The sequence below is a fragment of the Typopeltis vanoorti genome, chromosome 13, assembly GCF_054136105.1.
Source record: "Typopeltis vanoorti isolate ZY-2024b chromosome 13, IOZ_Tvanoo_1.0, whole genome shotgun sequence".
In the NCBI taxonomy this organism is placed as follows: domain Eukaryota; kingdom Metazoa; phylum Arthropoda; class Arachnida; order Uropygi; family Thelyphonidae; genus Typopeltis; species Typopeltis vanoorti.
In genome coordinates, this window is record NC_143561.1 from 122,675,233 (window position 1) to 122,694,186 (window position 18,954).

Here is an 18,954-nt window from a genome sequence, read left to right on the forward strand (position 1 = left end):
CAAGAACAGAACACTGGAGCACACTACTAGTTACTCTCCTTTTTTGAGACACTGCTCCATCATATACAACATACAACTTGCTGGTATTGTTCAGAGAACCAGTCGCTGATCCATCTACTAGTATACTATTCTTTCCTATCCTCTGCCGCTTGTACACCAACTTATCATTTAGTAATCTATCTAAAGTTTTTGCCAAGTTTTAAAAAAATCACTGTATATGATTCCCTCTTATCTATCACACTTGTTACCATATCATAAAATGCAAGTAGATTACTTAAAACATGCCTGGCTTTTACAAATTTGTGCTGACCTGCATAAAGAATCTTATATCCATCAGCCTAATCCTGTATTCTACTTTTAACTAATTTCTCCAACATTTTTACTACAACTGCAGTTATACAGACTCAGTATCGACAGGGTGTAGCATAGAGGCAGTCTGCCTCACAGAGTGACTTAATAAGGGCACTCATTCAGCCATGTTGCAGTAGGCGACATAGCAAGTGCAGGAAGAAGTTTTTCCAGCTTAAACTAATTAAAAATTATTTGCAAACAGTAATGACCCAAGAAAGATTGGTTGGTCTAGCAACTATATCGATAGAGGTGGACATAGTTTATCATTTAAAATTAGAAGAGCTTATAAATAGTTTTATTGCGATATCCCTGTAGAACAAACATTTAATTAATATTATTATGTAATCGTTTTGCATTAATGTTTCACTTGTAATAAAAACAAAATATCGATTGGAGATTTTCTTATATTTTTGTCTTATAATCCATCAGGGGCGATACAGGCATCCCTCGTTATATGCGATCTCACTTTATGCATTTTTGCTATAACATGATTTTAAAAAGTTAATTTAAAGAATCGTAACTGGTAGCAATTTTGCAGTCACCCTGTGCTTGATCACGTGACTTTGTGTATGCACCACTTTGACAAGGCGGCATCGTGCTGCATGTCAGTCTTACAGAAGGTGTAGAACTAGTAAGCTCCATTGTTGGATTCTTCTGCAATGCAAACATTATGAAAAAAAGAGGTAATTGCGATCAGAATACTTCCAAAACTAAAAAAACAGAGAAAAGCTACAACACTGGAGGAAAAATTAGAAGTTATAAAGAGGTATGAATGTAATGAGTGCACAGTCTACATAGTCAGAGCTACAGGAATTTCAGAATCACCTTTAAGAACAATAAGAAACGAAGCAGAGAAAATAAATGAAAGTTGTAAAAGTGTGACGAGAATGTTGATAACTAAGATAATACGGATAAGGGCACCAATTATGAAGAAATTGGAAAGGTTGTTGGCCCAATGGATTGAACATGAAAATCAACATGCTGTTCCATTATCCACCTTGATTAGCCAGGCTAAAGTGAAAAGTTTGATAATTTGAATGATATATGATATAGATCCTGATCCTAAAGTACAATCTTTTGCTGAAAATGCTGGGTGGTTTGAATGTTTCAAGGTGCAACATGGATTCCATAATCTCAAGCCGATTGGCAAGGCTGTGGGAGCTGATGTTGCTGCTGAGAACTTTCCAGAAAAATTTCTAAGTGTTCAGGAACATAGTTATTTGAGTTATTTGCCTCAGAACTTTATAGAGAGAGGAAGAATGCTGCCCATCAGCTGAGTCTCAACTGTTTCATTAAAAAAAGTTGAAGATCATCCCAGCCTATCATCCCAGAGACTTCAAGAGAGTGATGATCCAGACTCACTAGACCCAGCCCATTCATTATCCGATTGAAGACTGTCAGAAGTATGTAGTGTTTAGGTGTTTATGACATTCTATTAATTAAATTCATTCATCCAGCCATTCATTCATTAAAATGTGTGTTTTGTTTATAAGTTTAAATAATTCATTCACTAAAATTTCTTTTGCTCATTTTCATTTTTTTATCCTTCTGAAGAAATGCCTATCCCTATCTCACCTATGCTAAATTCAACTCACTTTATGCAATTATTTCATAGAACCAATTAATTGTGTAAAGCAAGGGACATATGTATTTAATTGTTTGCCTCAGGGTGCGATCTAATCTGGCGACAGCCCTAAACAGACTGGTCTGTAATTGGAAACTTCTGTCTTAGAAGTTTCCAATGGAGAAATCTCTGATGATTTCAATAGGAGATTGCACCTAAAAAAAAAATTCCTATGGATGGCAATCTTATTAAACAAAAAACTCTCAAAGTTTATAAACATTTATAGTGCAGACCAGGTGTTCAATGTGGATGAATCTGGGTTATATTAAAAAAAAGTGCAAAAAAGCACCTATATTTCTAAAAATGAAAGATCAGTTCCTGGATTCAAAATTTCCAAAGATAGAATTACTCTACTGTTTTGTAGTAATGCATCAGGTGATTACATGACAAAGCCAGTGTTTATTAACCAATCCTCAAATCCTCATGCTATGAAAGATTAAAATATGCACTATTTTATTTTGCCTAAAACATTTATGCATTATGTGTAATGAAGTTTAAGTACAATTTGTAATTTTTATACTTTTAATACTATGTATTTGTTTCATAGTTTATATGTTTTCTTAACTTACATGAATTACCTGAATTAAATAGCGTCGCCGTAGCACGTGGCGGTGAATTTGAGCTGTGCAGAAGAAAGTGATTTTTAATCGGTGAATAGTCCGCTTTTTCCCCCGTTTTTCTACGTTTTTGAGTGCTAAATTGTTTCTCTGAATACAAGTGTACTTCAGTGGTTGTTTTTTTGGAAGTTAGTTGCTGTCGCGATACAATATATGTTGGTACCGTCGGAATCGAACGCGTAACGGTGGAAGACAAAACGAAGCTAAGTTACTGTATTTAGTTATATTTCGTTTATTTAATTATATTTAGTACTTTAAATGTTCTGATGTTTGTACTTTTTTCCCCTCTTATTTATTAATTGAATAATTATTAAAGATTACGCTACTCGGCAGTAAGGAATGATGGTGGATTCAGCAGCAGTCGCAAGTGGCGTAACGCCAAGTCCTCCGCCATTTAAAAACTCAATTATTAGCAATATCATAAAGGACTTTGTGGCATGCAGTACTTGCGGCATGTATGCTTCTCGGGAATTACATATGTGGCTTGTTAAAGAGAGTGGAGAGCGTATGTGCGCCAAATGCAGGCAGTTGGAGGAAATAAATACATTAGATATATCGATATCCGACTTTGTTGCTCCAGGAACGGAGAATAGGAAAGCAAGTAGTATGATAGGAGCGAATGAGAAAATAATAGTTGATAGTGTGGAAGGTGTGAGTGACTGTGGAAGTTTAGGAGATGGTTTTGTATGAGAGAGTGAATTTAGATTAAGAGTGACTGACCTGCAGAGGGATATAGATGAGTTGAAAGAGGAGGTGGAATGTCTAGTGAATGAGAGCAGAAGTATGAAAGATAAGATTAGGAGAATGGAAGAGATAAATGCAAGGCAAATCAGAGTAGGAGAGAGAGAGAATTTAAGGAGTATGAGTGAGAGGTATGGGGGTGCTAGAAGAGGAGAGAATGGAAACAGTAGAAGAGAGGGAATGAGAGAGAGGTATGGGAATGCTAGCAGACGAGAGGATGGAAACAGTAGGAGAGACGGAATGAGAGAGAGATATGGAAGTGCTAGAAGAGGAGAGAATGGAAACGGTAGGAGAGATGGAATGAGAGAGAGGTATGGGAATGCTAGAAGACGAGCGGATGGAAACAGTAGTAGGAGAGACAGAATGAGAGAGGGATATGGAAGTGTTAGAAGTGGAGAAAATGGAAACAGTAGGAGAGAGGGAATGAGAGAGATGTATGGGAGTGCTAGAAGAGGAGAGAATGGAAACAGTAGAAGAGAGAGGTATGGGAATGAAAGAAGAGAAGAGAATGGAAACAATAGGAGCGAGGGAATGGTAAGAGGTATAATGTATGGCGACTCAATGATCCGTGGTGTTCAAGATAGGATGCGTGAGGAGTGTTTGCCAGGAGGAACAATAGAAAGGGTGGCTATGGCAATTAAGAGAGGTGAAAGGGTGGATGAGATGATTGTGATGGTAGGAACGAATGACTTGAGTGGTAATGTAAGTCAGGCAGCGAGAGATATGAGATTTTTGCTTGAGACTGTACGGAAGAAGACAGAGAGAGGAAAAATAGTGTGCGTGTTGCCTAGGTATGATAATGATGAGCTGAGCAGAAGAGCGGTGATATTGAATGGCATAATAGCGAGAATGTGTGACAAGAGAGGACTGGTATATGTGGATGCTTGGAGTGCGTTTGAGGAAAGAGAGGAGTTGTATGCGAGAGACCGTTTACATTTGAATGAGGAAGGGCGTAGGCATCTGGAGAGATTGCTGTTCTGAACGAGTCAGTGTGTCCCAGGGAGGATGATAGCAGGGGTGGCCTATTGTGGGAATGGATACTTGGGAGAAGGGAGACAATGTCAGGTAACACTGAGCCCAGTGGAGTCTAGAAGGGATAAGGCTGGGTATAGAAACAATGGCATTTATATGCTGTATACTAATGCCAGGAATATCCGGAATAAGGGAGAGGAATTGGTGGCGCAGATAGCATCAGCCTGGCCAAAAATTATTGCGATCACTGAGACGTGGTTGACAGAAGAGGATATAAAAACAGGAATAGAAGTCGCTGGGTATAGCATTTTTCGTCAGGATAGGAGGGGAAAGCGTGGTGGTGGGGTGCTGCTTATGATAAGTGATGACCTATGTCCTCTAAGAGTGGAGAATTTGGAAGGAAGTGAGACAAATGATTTTGAGAGCGTATGGTGTGAGCTAGAGGTAGGCAAGACAGGATATTTAGTGGGGTGTTGCTACAGACCCAGGAGCACAGAGGATGGGGACCAGGAGATGTTTAGACAGCTAAGTTTGGCAAGTGCAAGAAGAATGATTGTTATGGGAGATTTTAACTTCAGTAGTATAAAGTGGAGAGAGGAACATGCATGTAACAATAGGGGAATGGAATTTCTAGAATTCTTGAGGGACAAATGTCTTAGGCAACATGTAACAGAGGGAACAAGAGGTTCAAAAATTTTGGATTTGGTTATAGCATCAGAAGAGTTGATAATAACTGAGTTGACTTCTCTCCCACCAGTTGGAGAGAGTGACCATATGGTGTTGACATGGAAAATGAATAGACATGCAGGAGTATCAAAGAGACGGGAACTTATGTGGAATTATAAGGCAGGTGATTATAATAGTCTTAGACGTCAACTTCGGGAAGTTTCATGGAGGGAGGAATTGGACGGCCGGGATATCACCAGTGCGTGGGAAATTTTGAAAGAATATTTGTTATCAGCAATGGTAAGTTGTATACCACGAGTGAAGAAGAGGGCGCAATTTGGAGTAAAGTGGATGACAAACAACATTAAACAGGAACTGCATGCGAAAAAGAGGCTATGGAAGAGATATAAGGAGACAGGTGAAGAGAGGATGGGTGAAGAATATAAGACACAGGCCAGAAGAGTGACTCGTGTGGTAAGGAAAGCGAAACTGGAATATGAGAGGAGATTGGCCCTAAGATCCAAAGAAAATCCTAGGGAATTTTTTAGCTATGTGGCCAGTAGGAGGAGAAATGACTGTGGAAGAATGATATTGTGGGATAAAAATGGGAATAGAGTGACTGATGCAGAGGACATAGTGGAATTGTTCAATGAACACTTTATTGGAGTATTTCATCCTAGAGGAGTCAGTTTTAATGCTAGAGGGATAGGACTGGTACGAGGTCTGGAGGTACAGGAGGAGAGTGTGTTTCAGATACTGAGTACTCTGGATGTCAGTAAAGTTGTGGGACTGGATGGTATTTCGCCACGAGTTTTGAGAGAATGTGCTAGCGAATTGACAATACCTTTAACGTGGCTTTACAATGAAAGTCTGGCTTTGGCAAAGGTGCCCAGGGAATGGAAGGAAGGTAAGTTAGTGCCATTGCATAAGGGTGGTAACAGACTGGAAGTGTCTAATTATAGGCCAGTCTGTGTGTCATCAGTAGTTGTTAAGATCTTGGAGAAAGTAGTGAGGGACCATGTACAGCATTGGGCAGATGAGGGTAATGTTATCTGTGAGAATCAACATGGATTTGTGAAAGGACGCTCTTGTTTTAGCAATATGCTAGCCTTTTATAATAAAGTTACAAGAGCATTAGATGAGGGAAAGGCATATACTGCAATTTTCTTAGACTTGGCGAAGGCATTTGACAGGGTGCCACATGATAAGCTGATATTTAAGTTGCAGCACATGGGTCTGGATGTCAGATTAGTCAACTGGATTCAGGATTGGCTGTCTGATAGGTATCAGAGAGTTGTGTATGGTGGAGCAGTTTCCAGGAGGCAGAGGGTTACAAGTGGGGTCCCACAGGGCTCAGTACTAGGACCTATATTGTTTAACCTTTATATCAATGACATAGCCAGTGGATTGCAGGGGGATATTCAGTTGTTTGCGGATGATGCGAAGCTGGGAAGGATTATTAGTAATAGCGAAGATGTGGTAGCCCTGCAAGAGGATTTAAATAAGCTAGATAGATGGGCAAATGAATGGGGGTGTCAGTTTAATGCAGCAAAATGTAAGGTCTTGAGGTTTGGGAAACATCGATGGGATGCTGCATACTCTATGGGAGGAGTTATACTGGAGGAAGTAGGGGAGACAAGAGATCTGGGGTTGATGATTGATAGAAACCTGAAGTTTAGTGGACATATTGCAAAGGTGGTGAAGGTAACACAGAGGATTGCTGCTATTATGAGAAGGACACTGACCTGCAGAGATAAGAGGGTTATCATTCCGTTGTATAAGTCTCTGATCAGACCACACTTGGACTATTGTTCTCAGATTTGGTCCCCAGGATTTGAAGGGGATAAATTAACTGTGGAAAGGATACAAAGACGGATGACAAAGATGGTTTCAGGACTGTACAATGATAGTTATGAGGATCGGCTGAGAGAATGTGGACTGCAGAGTTTGGTGGATAGAAGAAGGAGAGGTGATATGATTGAGACTTTTAAACTGTTGAGGGGTGGTTACAGGGTTGACACTGGGGAGTTCTTTCGCTTGGTTGATCAGCGGGAAGGAGTGATGACAAGAGGCCATCCCTGGAAGTTACGAAGGGAAACTGTGAGCAAGAGGGTAAGGAGTGGTTTCTTTGTGTGGAGGGTGGTTGAGCCGTGGAATGCATTGCCTGATGGAGTGGTGGGAGCGAGAACGGTCAGTGACTTTAAGGAGTGGTATGATAAACTTTGTGTTTCTCAGGGGGGGACCTCCCCTCGATGAGTCTTGACAGACTTTGTGTCTTAGGAAGGACCTCCCTCGATGAGTCTTTTGACTCCTTGGAGGCCTGAATAATAATAATAATAATAATAATAATAATAATAATATTTTTTGTTGGATATGTCATTGTTGTTTATATAATTAAAAAAAAAAAAAAGATTTCAGAACATAACCCTACCTTTTCTATGTGATCTGAGACTCACATAACGTGATTTAAAAGTGGCATTTCTGCGGAACCTAACATCCATGTTATATGAACGTTACTTGTCTTGTCCTGTCCTGTCAGGTGTCTTCTCCCTCCAGGAGATTGACTACCATGTGTCTCCATCATGTCCTATTCTGTGCCTCTCTGCTGCATTTCTCATATGAGAGATAGGTCCAGTCTTCTATATTTTTCATCCATTCCAGTCTTCGTCTTCCTCTCTTTCTCTTTCCCTCAACAGTTCCTTCGAGAAGTGTCATTTGTAGGCAGTTATGTCTCAGAATATCTGACTTTTCTCTTTTTAATTTTTTTCATCAGGCTCCTGTTTATGCCTGCCATCTCTAGTACCTCTTCATTACCTGTACATAGTTTTAAATGGTCAGTAATTCATTATTCCGCTAATCAGACTTCAATCACACCTCTTATTCCCCGAATGATAACAAGACCAAGCGTGAATTTCAAGATCAGCATTTGCCCCTGTTCGAAATAGATATATTGTTCTTTTGTCTTAATGAAAACAGCACACCCATTTCAGCATAAATTACATAGAGAATTTGCCTTTAAAGAGTAAAGCAGCATCTTCAAAGCATAGTTTATTAGCATCTTTGCTTGAAAGTTCTGATAAATTGCTTTCAGTGATATGCAAAAAATCAAGATATGGGATGCATTTAGGTACCAAAGCAAAATCATGGCCTTTAGCCAATATACACTAGTTTCAGCAATTTTATACCTGGTTTTACTCCATTTTTTCCAAGTAAGCAAACAGACAAAATGTCAAGTTTGTGCCTGCAATTTATGCAAGACTAGCTGATCCCACAGGTAGTGCAAGACCAAGGAAACTCGTGGTAAAGGTGGAGCAAGCTCTGATCAGTAATCTTAATATTTACCCTTAATGCCAAAACACATCTCCAAGAAGGGGATGTATGATGTTTTGTATTAAAGGCAAGGGACCACTACCCAGACCGGTTTCGACCGTTATTGAGGTCTAATCAGTGGGAGCCAGGCTAGAAATACCAAGATTTAGTAATGCAGAGCTTGTAAGTATTTTACCAAATGGCTTGGTATCTTTAACATAATTATACCCAAGTTAAAAATACTTTCTACGCTAGTTTCAGCATCTGACAACATGCATCCAGAAATATTCACATCCCATTTATTAGTAGCACTGTTGTCAGAAGTAATTTTCTGCTTACAGTATAATGATTCTTATTTTTGCATCAGTGTCTAGGAATGTCTTTCATGTGAACAGGCTGAAGATCGTTTAGAAACACATAGGACGATATTCAATAATTCATCATCCAGGGTACTTGCAATTCTTCTTATGCTTTCTTTTTTATTTTCTTTCTTGCTTGCTTCGATATCTGCATTCATAATTTCTCATACTCCTTTTTACCTGCTATCACTCACATTCAAAGAAACTTAATAGTCCATGAGCATGTTACATTTTCTGTATAACCAGAATCACTGGCTTCTGTTATTCTCATAAACTCCATGCCACTTGCATTATTTGTCTTTTGCACTGATCTGCTTAGCGTCCTCTCATTTCCATTTTGTCCCTGATTAATGAATTAAAAAACAAACAGAAATTAATCACCGCACAATTTTTAACTCGGCTATCGCACAATGGAATTCATCTGAAAACTCTCAATACCACTACATAATAAATATTAAAATTTAACTTGCTGGAGCTTTCAGAACCACTAGTTTCTTATCATCATCTGGCAGAATTGTTTCTATTTCTACTCATCCCAGCATTTTTCTCATTAGCATTCATAAAGAAATTGATTTTATGATTTATGATTTTATACATGGATGACATACATAGATATGGATGATTTTATATGATATGGAAAATCATCCAGAAGAAATGAGTCTACCTTACAGTCTGAATTGAAAACATGATTGTCCAACATGAAAAAAACCTTGGGAACATATATTTTAAAATTTAGTGAAAATGAAGATGTGAAGATATTATGGGATGTTAAAAAAATTCAGATAACTATGGAACATAATATGATGGACATCACTGGAGTCGAACAACAGCATGTTTGGTTTATTGACATGACAGTACTAAGAGATAGTTGAGTGGAAGAAAAAATGCCTAAAAATTGATCATGCATAGCAATATAGAGATTTAAATTCATCAAATTTGAAACAAAACAAGCAGCAACAATTTCAGTAGTTATAGGAATGCTAGTAGTACCAAGAGAATTTTTGAATTTCCTAGAAAAGCTAAGTCACTCAGATATAACACCATCTCAACTTCAGATGGAATTATTAGGGACATCTCGCATTTTAAGACAATATCTAGTTGATTCTCTTTGTGAACTCTATTAATTAAATATAGAAATAATAATTTCTGTCTGAAATTTTAATTAATCACTTTTTAATAATATTACATTATCTGATACTTTAGCATTATTAAATATTTTCTTCCAAACCTCATTAAGATTTTAGACATGGCTCAAAGAGATAAATAATTGCAAATAGAACATCAGGATTATGTAAGATAATAAGGATATGATGGGATAGTTATTATTCAGCATTTTCCATTCATTGGAACAAAATGAAAGCTCTTAAAAGCTTCTTATTTTTATTATTTTTTATTTTTACCAGAAAGACTGCACAAAGAACATTGTGCATAATTTGGTACAAAAACCAAAAGCAAATAAAAATGACAGAAAAATTACATGGTTCAAAGAGATAAGTAATTGCTACAGGAACATCAGGATTATGTAAGATAATAGGAATATGATGAGATGGTTATTATTTAGCATTTTCCTTTCATTGGAACAAAATGAAAGCTTTTAAAAGCTTCTTATTTTTCTTCTTATTATTATTTTTATCAGAAAGACTGCACAAAGAACATTGTGCATCACTTGCTACAAAAACCAAAAGTAAATAAAAATGAGAGAAACATTTTCCATTGTGTGTTAGTAGTCTCATTGAACACTGCCACACAGTATCTGAAAAACACACCCATTATGTTGTACTTTTTAATTTGTATGATACACTATTATTAGTATATTATTACTCTAATAGTACTAGTATTGTTCACTTGCTTTTATTTATGCTGCACTAAAGTTGGTTAGCAAACTTGGCTAATTTAAAATTAAAATTCCTAGTCAAAATCAAGTATTGACATAAATTGAACTGGTATAATTTTTATTATCATACTAACAGAAAATTGCTTATAATACTAGGGAGTTATAGAACACTGCTTTGAAAATGAAGACTGCAGTTCCCTTCTCTCTCACTCTAAAAATGGAATTTTTAGAGTGAGACTAATTTTAATACAGTTTTTGCTCATTTATTTCCTTGCTGTATGATAATTTTAGATTACATTATTTCATTTTTGCATTTAGGGTGAAAAAGGGGAAAAGGGCCCTCGTGGATTTGATGGTAGGAAGGGACAGGATGTAAGTATTAATAAATATATTTTATTTGATATTCAAATATCAAAATATATATAATTTGAAATATAAATTAACAAATAAAATATACAAAAAAACATGTTCATCTTATTGTGTATTTGATCCACAGGAAGTTGTAAACCTGTTGTATATTAGTACAATGAATGGCTACCCTGAATGGATAATCAGCAAGTCCTGCTCTAGAAAGCAAACACGGAACTCTGTCTTTTCATGTATAAAAGGCATTCATAACTGATCATGTTACAGCCTCCTGTTTCTCTGCGCCATGCTTGCTTAAAAAAGCAAAGAATGTATCTAAAGAGAGAGAGAGAGAAAGAGAGAGAGAATTTAAATAATGAAATAAGAAGACAGTTGAAGAGCATGATACCATCCTAGCAGTGTAGGTAGAGCAATGATAATCTTTTAAACAATATTAAGTCATGTGACTAAGTTGCTCTTAGTGAATAGACTACTTCTACTTATTAATTTCTATCAGTACCATTACACTATCTGAATATAAGTTGGCAATAAATAAATTAAAATTTCGCAAATTAGAAAATATGTGATGAAATTTGCTGAAGAAATGCTAAAAGCAGGTGTGGAGATTTAGTGACTTGGTTCACTGAGATCATGAGCACTTTCTATCACAGCAGGATTCCCAGAAAATATTATACTTAAATAGAAGTATAATAATGTCCATTTTTAAGAAAGGAGATTGCACAGTATGTGAAAATTATTGAGAATGAGAATATGAGAACCCTTGAGAATGGTTTAAACTTTCAGAAACTTGTGATCACATGTTTATAAAGCTTTCTTAACTTTAAAAAAGACTTGATTTGACCTATAGGCAAAATGGATAATAATAAGCGCTTATGGAATTTCTGAACATTATTAATATTATGACTGCTTTTACATGATAACAGTGAAGCTTATATTAAACTTAATAAAGATATAAGTAAAAAGTTTAAAATAGCAATTGAAGTAAGACAGGAACTGTGTCTTGTCACTTTTCTTATTTAGTCTTGCAATTGATTTTGTGATGAATAGGACTCTATAAAGGAAGGACCAGAGACTAAAGTGGTTTAAGAGTTTTAGATTGTTTAATTGGATTATGCTAATGGTTTAGCCTTATCCACAAATAATGAACTCACTGCAGTTGATGAAGCTCTCAGTCAACTAGGTTTGATTAGCAGTATTGGGAAAACAAGATTAAGTGATCAAGATGACACCTCTATCTTTTAAAGGATGTGCCATAAAACAAGTTTCTCACTTCAATTATCTTAGTAGCTAATAATATTGTTCAGTGAGGAGAAGGTCAGAATGCAAGACATTTGCTTGGTCAAGAATATTACTATCATTATTGCCAGGGACTTCTAGTCAAGGAATCAGTGACTCATTGAGGGAATCCCTTATCACTCACACCATTCATAAGACCTGCACTCACTACCTGAAAAGGCATGCCATTCCAATCATGCACTGCTCCATGATAGAAAAGTATTGCTCCTTATTGATTGTACTCATTCTTAACTTCCATGGATGCCCTCTCTTCCTCTTCTGATCTTCCATAAAATTAAAAATTCCATCTACTGATATCCTGTAAGGTCCTTTCAGAAGTTTGTAGGTCTTTTCTCATATTGCTCCTCTTTCTCTTGTTTGGTAGTATCTGCAGTTCACAAATTCTCAGTCTGTCCTCATAATCTTTCCACATAATCATTTCAGTCCTGATATCATCTTTACACTCTTCTTTGTATTCTTTCCACTGTATCTTCATCACTGCTGAAACCAGGAGACCACAATTGTGCTAAGTAGTGTAGATAAGTTGTATCTAAGCCTTTAAAGGGACAAAATGACCTCCTCATGCTTATATGCTGATGTTCATTTCAATTGCAATTATCCTCTGAGTGCAGTTTTGCAGTCTTTGCTATATGTCTCTGGGGCTTCAACTTTCTTTGACCTACAAGATTCATAGCAGATCTGTTTCTTTTAGCATAATCCGACAAATATAATACACAATTGGATATCTCAACATACCAAAGTGCATTTACTAACATTGAAATGACAGCCATTTTCACATGCGACAATTCAGCTCATTCTGCAAACTGGATATCAGTTCCTTACTACCCTGCTTATCTTTGCATCATCAGCAAACAGCTATATGTCACCTGTCAGATTCTTCCCAATCATTAATGTAAAGATTTAATAACAATGAACCAAAGGAGACCAATCCCTTGTGAACACCAGTAGTCACCTTAAATCTTGCTATCGCCCCCCCCACCCCTTCATACACAACTTTTTGATATCAGTCAGTCTGCCAGCCAGTCTCTTATCCAAACTAACAATGAATAATCTAGCTTTTCAGTCGTCCAACTTATGCACAACAGCCCTCCATGCTGTATCTTGTCAAAAGGCTTAGCAAAGTCAGAAATTATCATGGTGTATTCATTTCCCTTCTCTAACTTGGCCATAACATTATTATATAATTTGAACAAGCTGCTGAAATATGACCATCCCTTAAGGTAAACCTGTTCTTTGCAAAGCATAGATTTACTGTCAACCCATTTATGTATGCAAACTCTTACCAACTTTTCCAAAATAATCACTACCACTCTTTTACAAAACAATCACTATCACTACCATTCCAGAGATACCAATAGGTATCTCTGGAACAGTAGAGATATCAATAGGTTGATAATTAGATGTCTTTGTAATACCTTTGTGCAATGGGACTATCATACAGTCTTTTCTTTCTCAGGGAACATTCTCTGTTCTGAGACTCAAATAATACATTCTTGTCAAGCCAGTTCAGCTGAAAATAATCTTTTAGCATCTATGCTAATATCCCATCAGTCCCTATTTCCAAATTCTTATTTACTTTATGCAACTGCTCTAGTATCTCTTTTTGATAGATCAGAGTTTCTTCATCCAGTAGAGATAGCATTGAGCTCAATTTTACATACACCCAATTGATAGCTCTTAGCAAAATGGGCACTCATTAGTTTAAATAATCCCTTCTATATCTTTCACTTGCATAACATTGAGTTTTTCTTTCATAATCATTCTTTCTTTCTTTTACTTGTAGCATAATGATGGAATTCTTATGGGTTGTCTTTAGCTTACAATAGTTGTATGGTACTTATAACTTCTCGCTTGTGACTTATAATTTTCATAACTTGCATCACCTGTATGCACATGGTATTCCATTCACATCATCATAGTGTGGATGGACAGCTTACTCTCTCTTAATAATAATAATATGATCAGTGGCCAGATATGTTTGAAAGCACCAGTTCTCATCTGATCACTGAAGTTCAGCAAACCTGAGCCCAGTTATTACTTGGGAGGGTGACGACCTGGGAACCATGGGTGCTGCTGGCTTTAATTTTGAAGTCTGCCAGTAAGTTGCTCTGAACTTGTGCTCCCATATTTTATCATTATTGTAAGTATTTTTCAAAAATATATACAATAATTTTTACTTACTTTCAAATTAATCATTAAACAGAAATCTTAACAGCAGGTAATAAGGAGCCAATTACTTCTGCACAATCTGTAAGTACTTATAGTGCATCAAATCAGTTATTTTTCAAATTTGGTGGCAACAAAACCCAACGACAGAAGAGCACCTCATGATTTGCTAGTGCTGTATCATCTATCGCCGAGAAACTCACAAAGTACACCAGCTGTAAAATGTCACCAATAAAAAATAAAAAAATAAAAAAAAGGTGCATTATGTGAATTCTATTGCTGATTACATTCTATAGTGACTACACGCTTCCTGTGCAAAAATAAATAGATGAATTGGTGCTATTTATCAACCTCAATCAGCTCTTTTTCTGTTCGCTGTGCCTCCCTACTGTTAAACAGCTCCTGAACTTAGGCAAACGAGTCAAAAACCTCGAAGAGCACCTCAATGCTATAAACGAAACTTTATCCTCCAAAATACAAGTGCTGGAAGCTAAGCTTGAACTAATTGATGATCATCATCATAATGCAGTTCACCCTTGCCCACAAGCAAACTCCATGACCTGATCACATCAACGATACATGACTCAATGGAGACCAAAAACAAAAAATCGATTGCTGTTATTTTGAACTTTCTGATGGAAAATGGAAAATCACTAAAAGAAGACATAATCACATTAGCAGAGGAATGCAATTTTGATTCCAAAAATATCATGTTTTGGACATAATTAATATTGACATAGTTTCTGACCTATAAATAATAGCAAGAACAGAACAAAGTTTCCACATCTTGTAAAAGTGATTTGTAACACACTGACAAGCACATCTAAATTAATAACAGCGATCAACAAGTTTGAGGGCACTTGTCCCCAATTATGCATAAATGCTCGAGCAGACCTAACATTTGCCAAGAAAGAACAAAGTTGTCATCTTTGAAATCATGAGTCATAACTTCTGCCAACACTATTCCCACCTCTATATCTACCCAGATGGCTCTATTGTATCATTACCCACAGAAAAAGCCAATCTTTTGGCTTCACACTTTGCTTCCAGTGCACACATAACTGACGATGGTAAATTCTATTCTTGAGAGACACTTGTGACATTAAATTATAATTCTTGACAATGGTAAATGCGCCCCCCCCCCAACCATTCCAGATGCCCAACATACAATGCCCCCTATATCCTTTTGCCAGAAAGAGGCCAGAAAAATACTGTCAAAATTAGATAAAAAAAGTCTCTTGGCTTTGATGGTATTCCTTCAATTGTCCTTAAAGTTGTGCACCAGAACTGACTCACCCCTATCCTAAGTCACTTGTATATGCTTTCTCACTTCACTGGTATCTATCCCACAGCCTGGAAATTGGTCTATATTTAACCCATTCCCAAGAAAGGTTACAAATCACTGCCCTCTAACTCAGTGGCGTATTTAGGTATTTCCCGCCCTAGGCCCACAGAAAGTGTCGCCCCTCATATTTAATGAACATGTTGATTTACATGCATAATCTATTTATATCGTAAATTCGTAATATATATATATATATATATATATATATATATTATGAATCACCCAAAATGTCATAGAATATTCTATGTCTTGCCGCTCGCTCGGCAAAGGTATTTATCAAGTCCTCGTAGTCCTGTACTCTTGTAATATCGCTCTCAATTTGTAGAACTGCCAAGTTGCTGAGCCTTTCTTCTGTCATAGTTGTTCTATGGTAGTCCTTCAACCTATTGAGGGTGGAAAATGATCATTCAGCTGAGCAATTTATTGCCATCTTACACAGAAAATTCGTAACAGCAGTGTTCAGATTGGGATATATACACTGTGAGACTTTCTGTCGAATTTTCTGTGAAAGTTGTAGGAGTGTATTTATTTCTAGGCCACTTGATTTCAGGTGTGCTCTGAAGTACAGACATTTGTTTACAAATTCAGGTTCAATATCAGTCAAAGTGGTCTTGAATTTTTTTTTGTCTCCCCCCCCCCTTTTATGACATCCTTTTCACATATCACATACATTGTAGTGAGAAACCGGAACTCCCTCGAGAGGTTTACATACGACACTTTTCTTTGATTAATTTCAAATGAGAGACTGTGCAAAACTGTCATAAGTATCAAATTTGAAACTGATTGATGGATTGTACTCGTCTTCATTTTCATTACTTTCATCTTTTCTGTCGTCAGAAAACCTGGTGGGCTTTTTCTTCCTCTTTTTCTCTTCCTCATACAAGTCAACTCCACCAAGTTTCTTGCCCTGTTCTTCATAGGATTATTCATAGAGTAACTCTAGTTCTTTGAAATATTCTTCGAGGACCCTTACAGTTCCTATATCAATGTTTACACTTTGTAATTTCTTGCTTGTGGCATTCATTCTTGCGAGAATATCACCCCCATAGGCAGGTCATGATCCCAACCTCCAGTGACTGAAGTTGCCGTAGAATCCCATTTGCTTCACATCGCATAACTTTCTTCTGGGTGGTGTCATTTTCAGTTTCGGACAAAGTGGAAATTATTTCCTTCCATCCCCCACAAAGACTTCGACAGGCATCATCACAAGCTGAACAATGAGTAGGCGAAGGACGTTTGATTACTTTTGCAGACGTTTCCAAGTACTTTCTTAGAACACTCCACTGATGTGTTGAAGATATGAAAAATACGTACAGTTTCTGAAGGACATCAAAAAATGCAGAAGTGTACTGACAGGATTCGCAGCGCAAGTAACAATTAGAGACAGAGAATGTCCAGCGCACGGTGTGAATTATGCCAATGGATTTATTTCAAGAATTCTTGCTTGTAGTCCTGTGTACTTGCCTGACATGTTACTAGCATTATCATATGCCTGTCCTCTGAAATTTGCTACATCAATTCCAAGCTTGTTTAGTGAAGTCAAAACTGCCTCTTGCAACTCTTCAGATTTGTGACTTGCATTAGGAATGAAAAGCAAGAAACGCCCCACAGGAGTTCCATGTTCTTTCATATATCATACAATGAAGGACAGCTGATCAACATGAGACAAGTCTGGTGTTGAGTCAACAATTATGAAATAGTACTTAGCTATTTTAAGTTCTTCCACAATAAATTTGATTACTTTCTCACCCATTATTTTAATAAATTCCTGATACATGGCAAAGGAAAGATAGGAAACGAAACCTTTTCTTTTTTCCCCCGCTTTTGGCAATATGCTCAGCAAGAAAGGGATCAAATTCACTAATTAACTCTAGACACATCATTACATTTCCATTATGCACAGAACTGAAAATGTCATCCTTTCCCCTCAAAGCAAGTCCTCTACTGGCCAATGTTTTTAAAACTGCAACTACTCATTTTAACACTGCCTTCCAGTACTTAATTTCTTCTTTCAGTTGCTGAGTTATTTGTAAGCCAATTCTCCCTGCAAGATTTGCTCTTTGTTTCAGAGCTATCAGACAGTTCATATGACTAGTTGCTTTCTCGTGATGACTCACTCATGCGTCTGCATTTTTCCAGTCATTAAATCTACTGACAAAGTGACTGTTGTCAGCCCTCCCCCACTCCACCAAAATGGTGACAAGGTGCACAGAAGATCTTTCTGGTACTAGGAGAGTAAACAAGAAAATCTCTTATTATTTCTTGCCATTAATCAGATTCCTCTCGATGAGTTTCTTAGAAACATGTCTTACTTTGTCAGGATAAGCTCTTTGTGATTTAGAAAGATCACTGTCTAAATTTTGTGGAAACCTGTTAACTGTGATATACTCGCATGTTACGTCATTTAGAATCCACTCAGCTGGGTCATTACTCACTATTACCTGTGCTGCCAAATTGTTGGGATTTGAAACAGATTCAATTTCCATCTCCTCAACCACTTCTTGTTCTTTTTCCAAATCACAATTACTATTAGCAGATACCGACGCAAAAAACTGTCCAGTTTTCTTGTCTTTGATACTTCGTTAATTTTTGCTTCCTTTTCTTTTCTCCTCTTCTTATATTCACTACCACTAAGGCGCTTTCTACCATCACTCATGTTTTAAAATTTAAATAGTAATTTAAAACATACAGGAAGTATCAAACTGATTTACACAATTTATAACTTTTTAAAAGCAAAACAATAAAACAGTATTGCCTCCACTTTGATGACAACATATGACAAGGGCACTGAAAACTCCAAAAATAATTTCAGATTTAGCATGTCTTAACTGCCACAAAGATATCAGGATGCTGAACTAAAGAGTTGAAGGAAGGGCAACAATTAACAATCTTAATTGGAATTTGAAATAATAAAGAAGTTAAAGTTGTTACAGTTAGTAAGAATAATACAGACACAAAATTAATTAGCATCAATCTCTCCCGACCGTGATTGCTATTGCCTTTGTGTCAAGTTACCGACAACAATACAGTAGCTTTCCATGCACGTGTCTCGGTCTGTATAGTTAGGCAGAATCTGATTACATGCCAATTATGCTTGCAGTTTAGTCTGCAAGCATATTGGAATGAGGAAAACTGTAATGAGGAAAAGAAAAATATTTCTCTACTTGTGAGTAGATTCAGCATATAAGAAACTTGTTATAATTACAAAAATGAGAGCCTGGAAATTTCCACCGACTCTCAAAATTTGCCGCTCTAGGCCTGGGCCTATACCTAAATATGCCACTACTCTAACTACCAAACTACCACCT

General features: G+C 36.8%; 1 protein-coding gene and 1 pseudogene across 1 annotated transcript in view; both read left to right on the forward strand.

The window, feature by feature from the left end:
* The window catches only part of LOC150100509 (uncharacterized), a 1,094,033-nt gene that overhangs the window by 302,335 nt on the left and 772,744 nt on the right, over window positions 1–18,954 (forward strand). Inside the window, exon 11 of the mRNA XM_090402670.1 lies at window positions 10,792–10,845. Coding sequence (XP_090258796.1) covers window positions 10,792–10,845 — 54 coding nt within the window. The remainder of the gene's footprint in view (window positions 1–10,791; window positions 10,846–18,954) is intronic.
* LOC150100510 (5S ribosomal RNA) lies at window positions 14,096–14,214 on the forward strand (annotated as a pseudogene).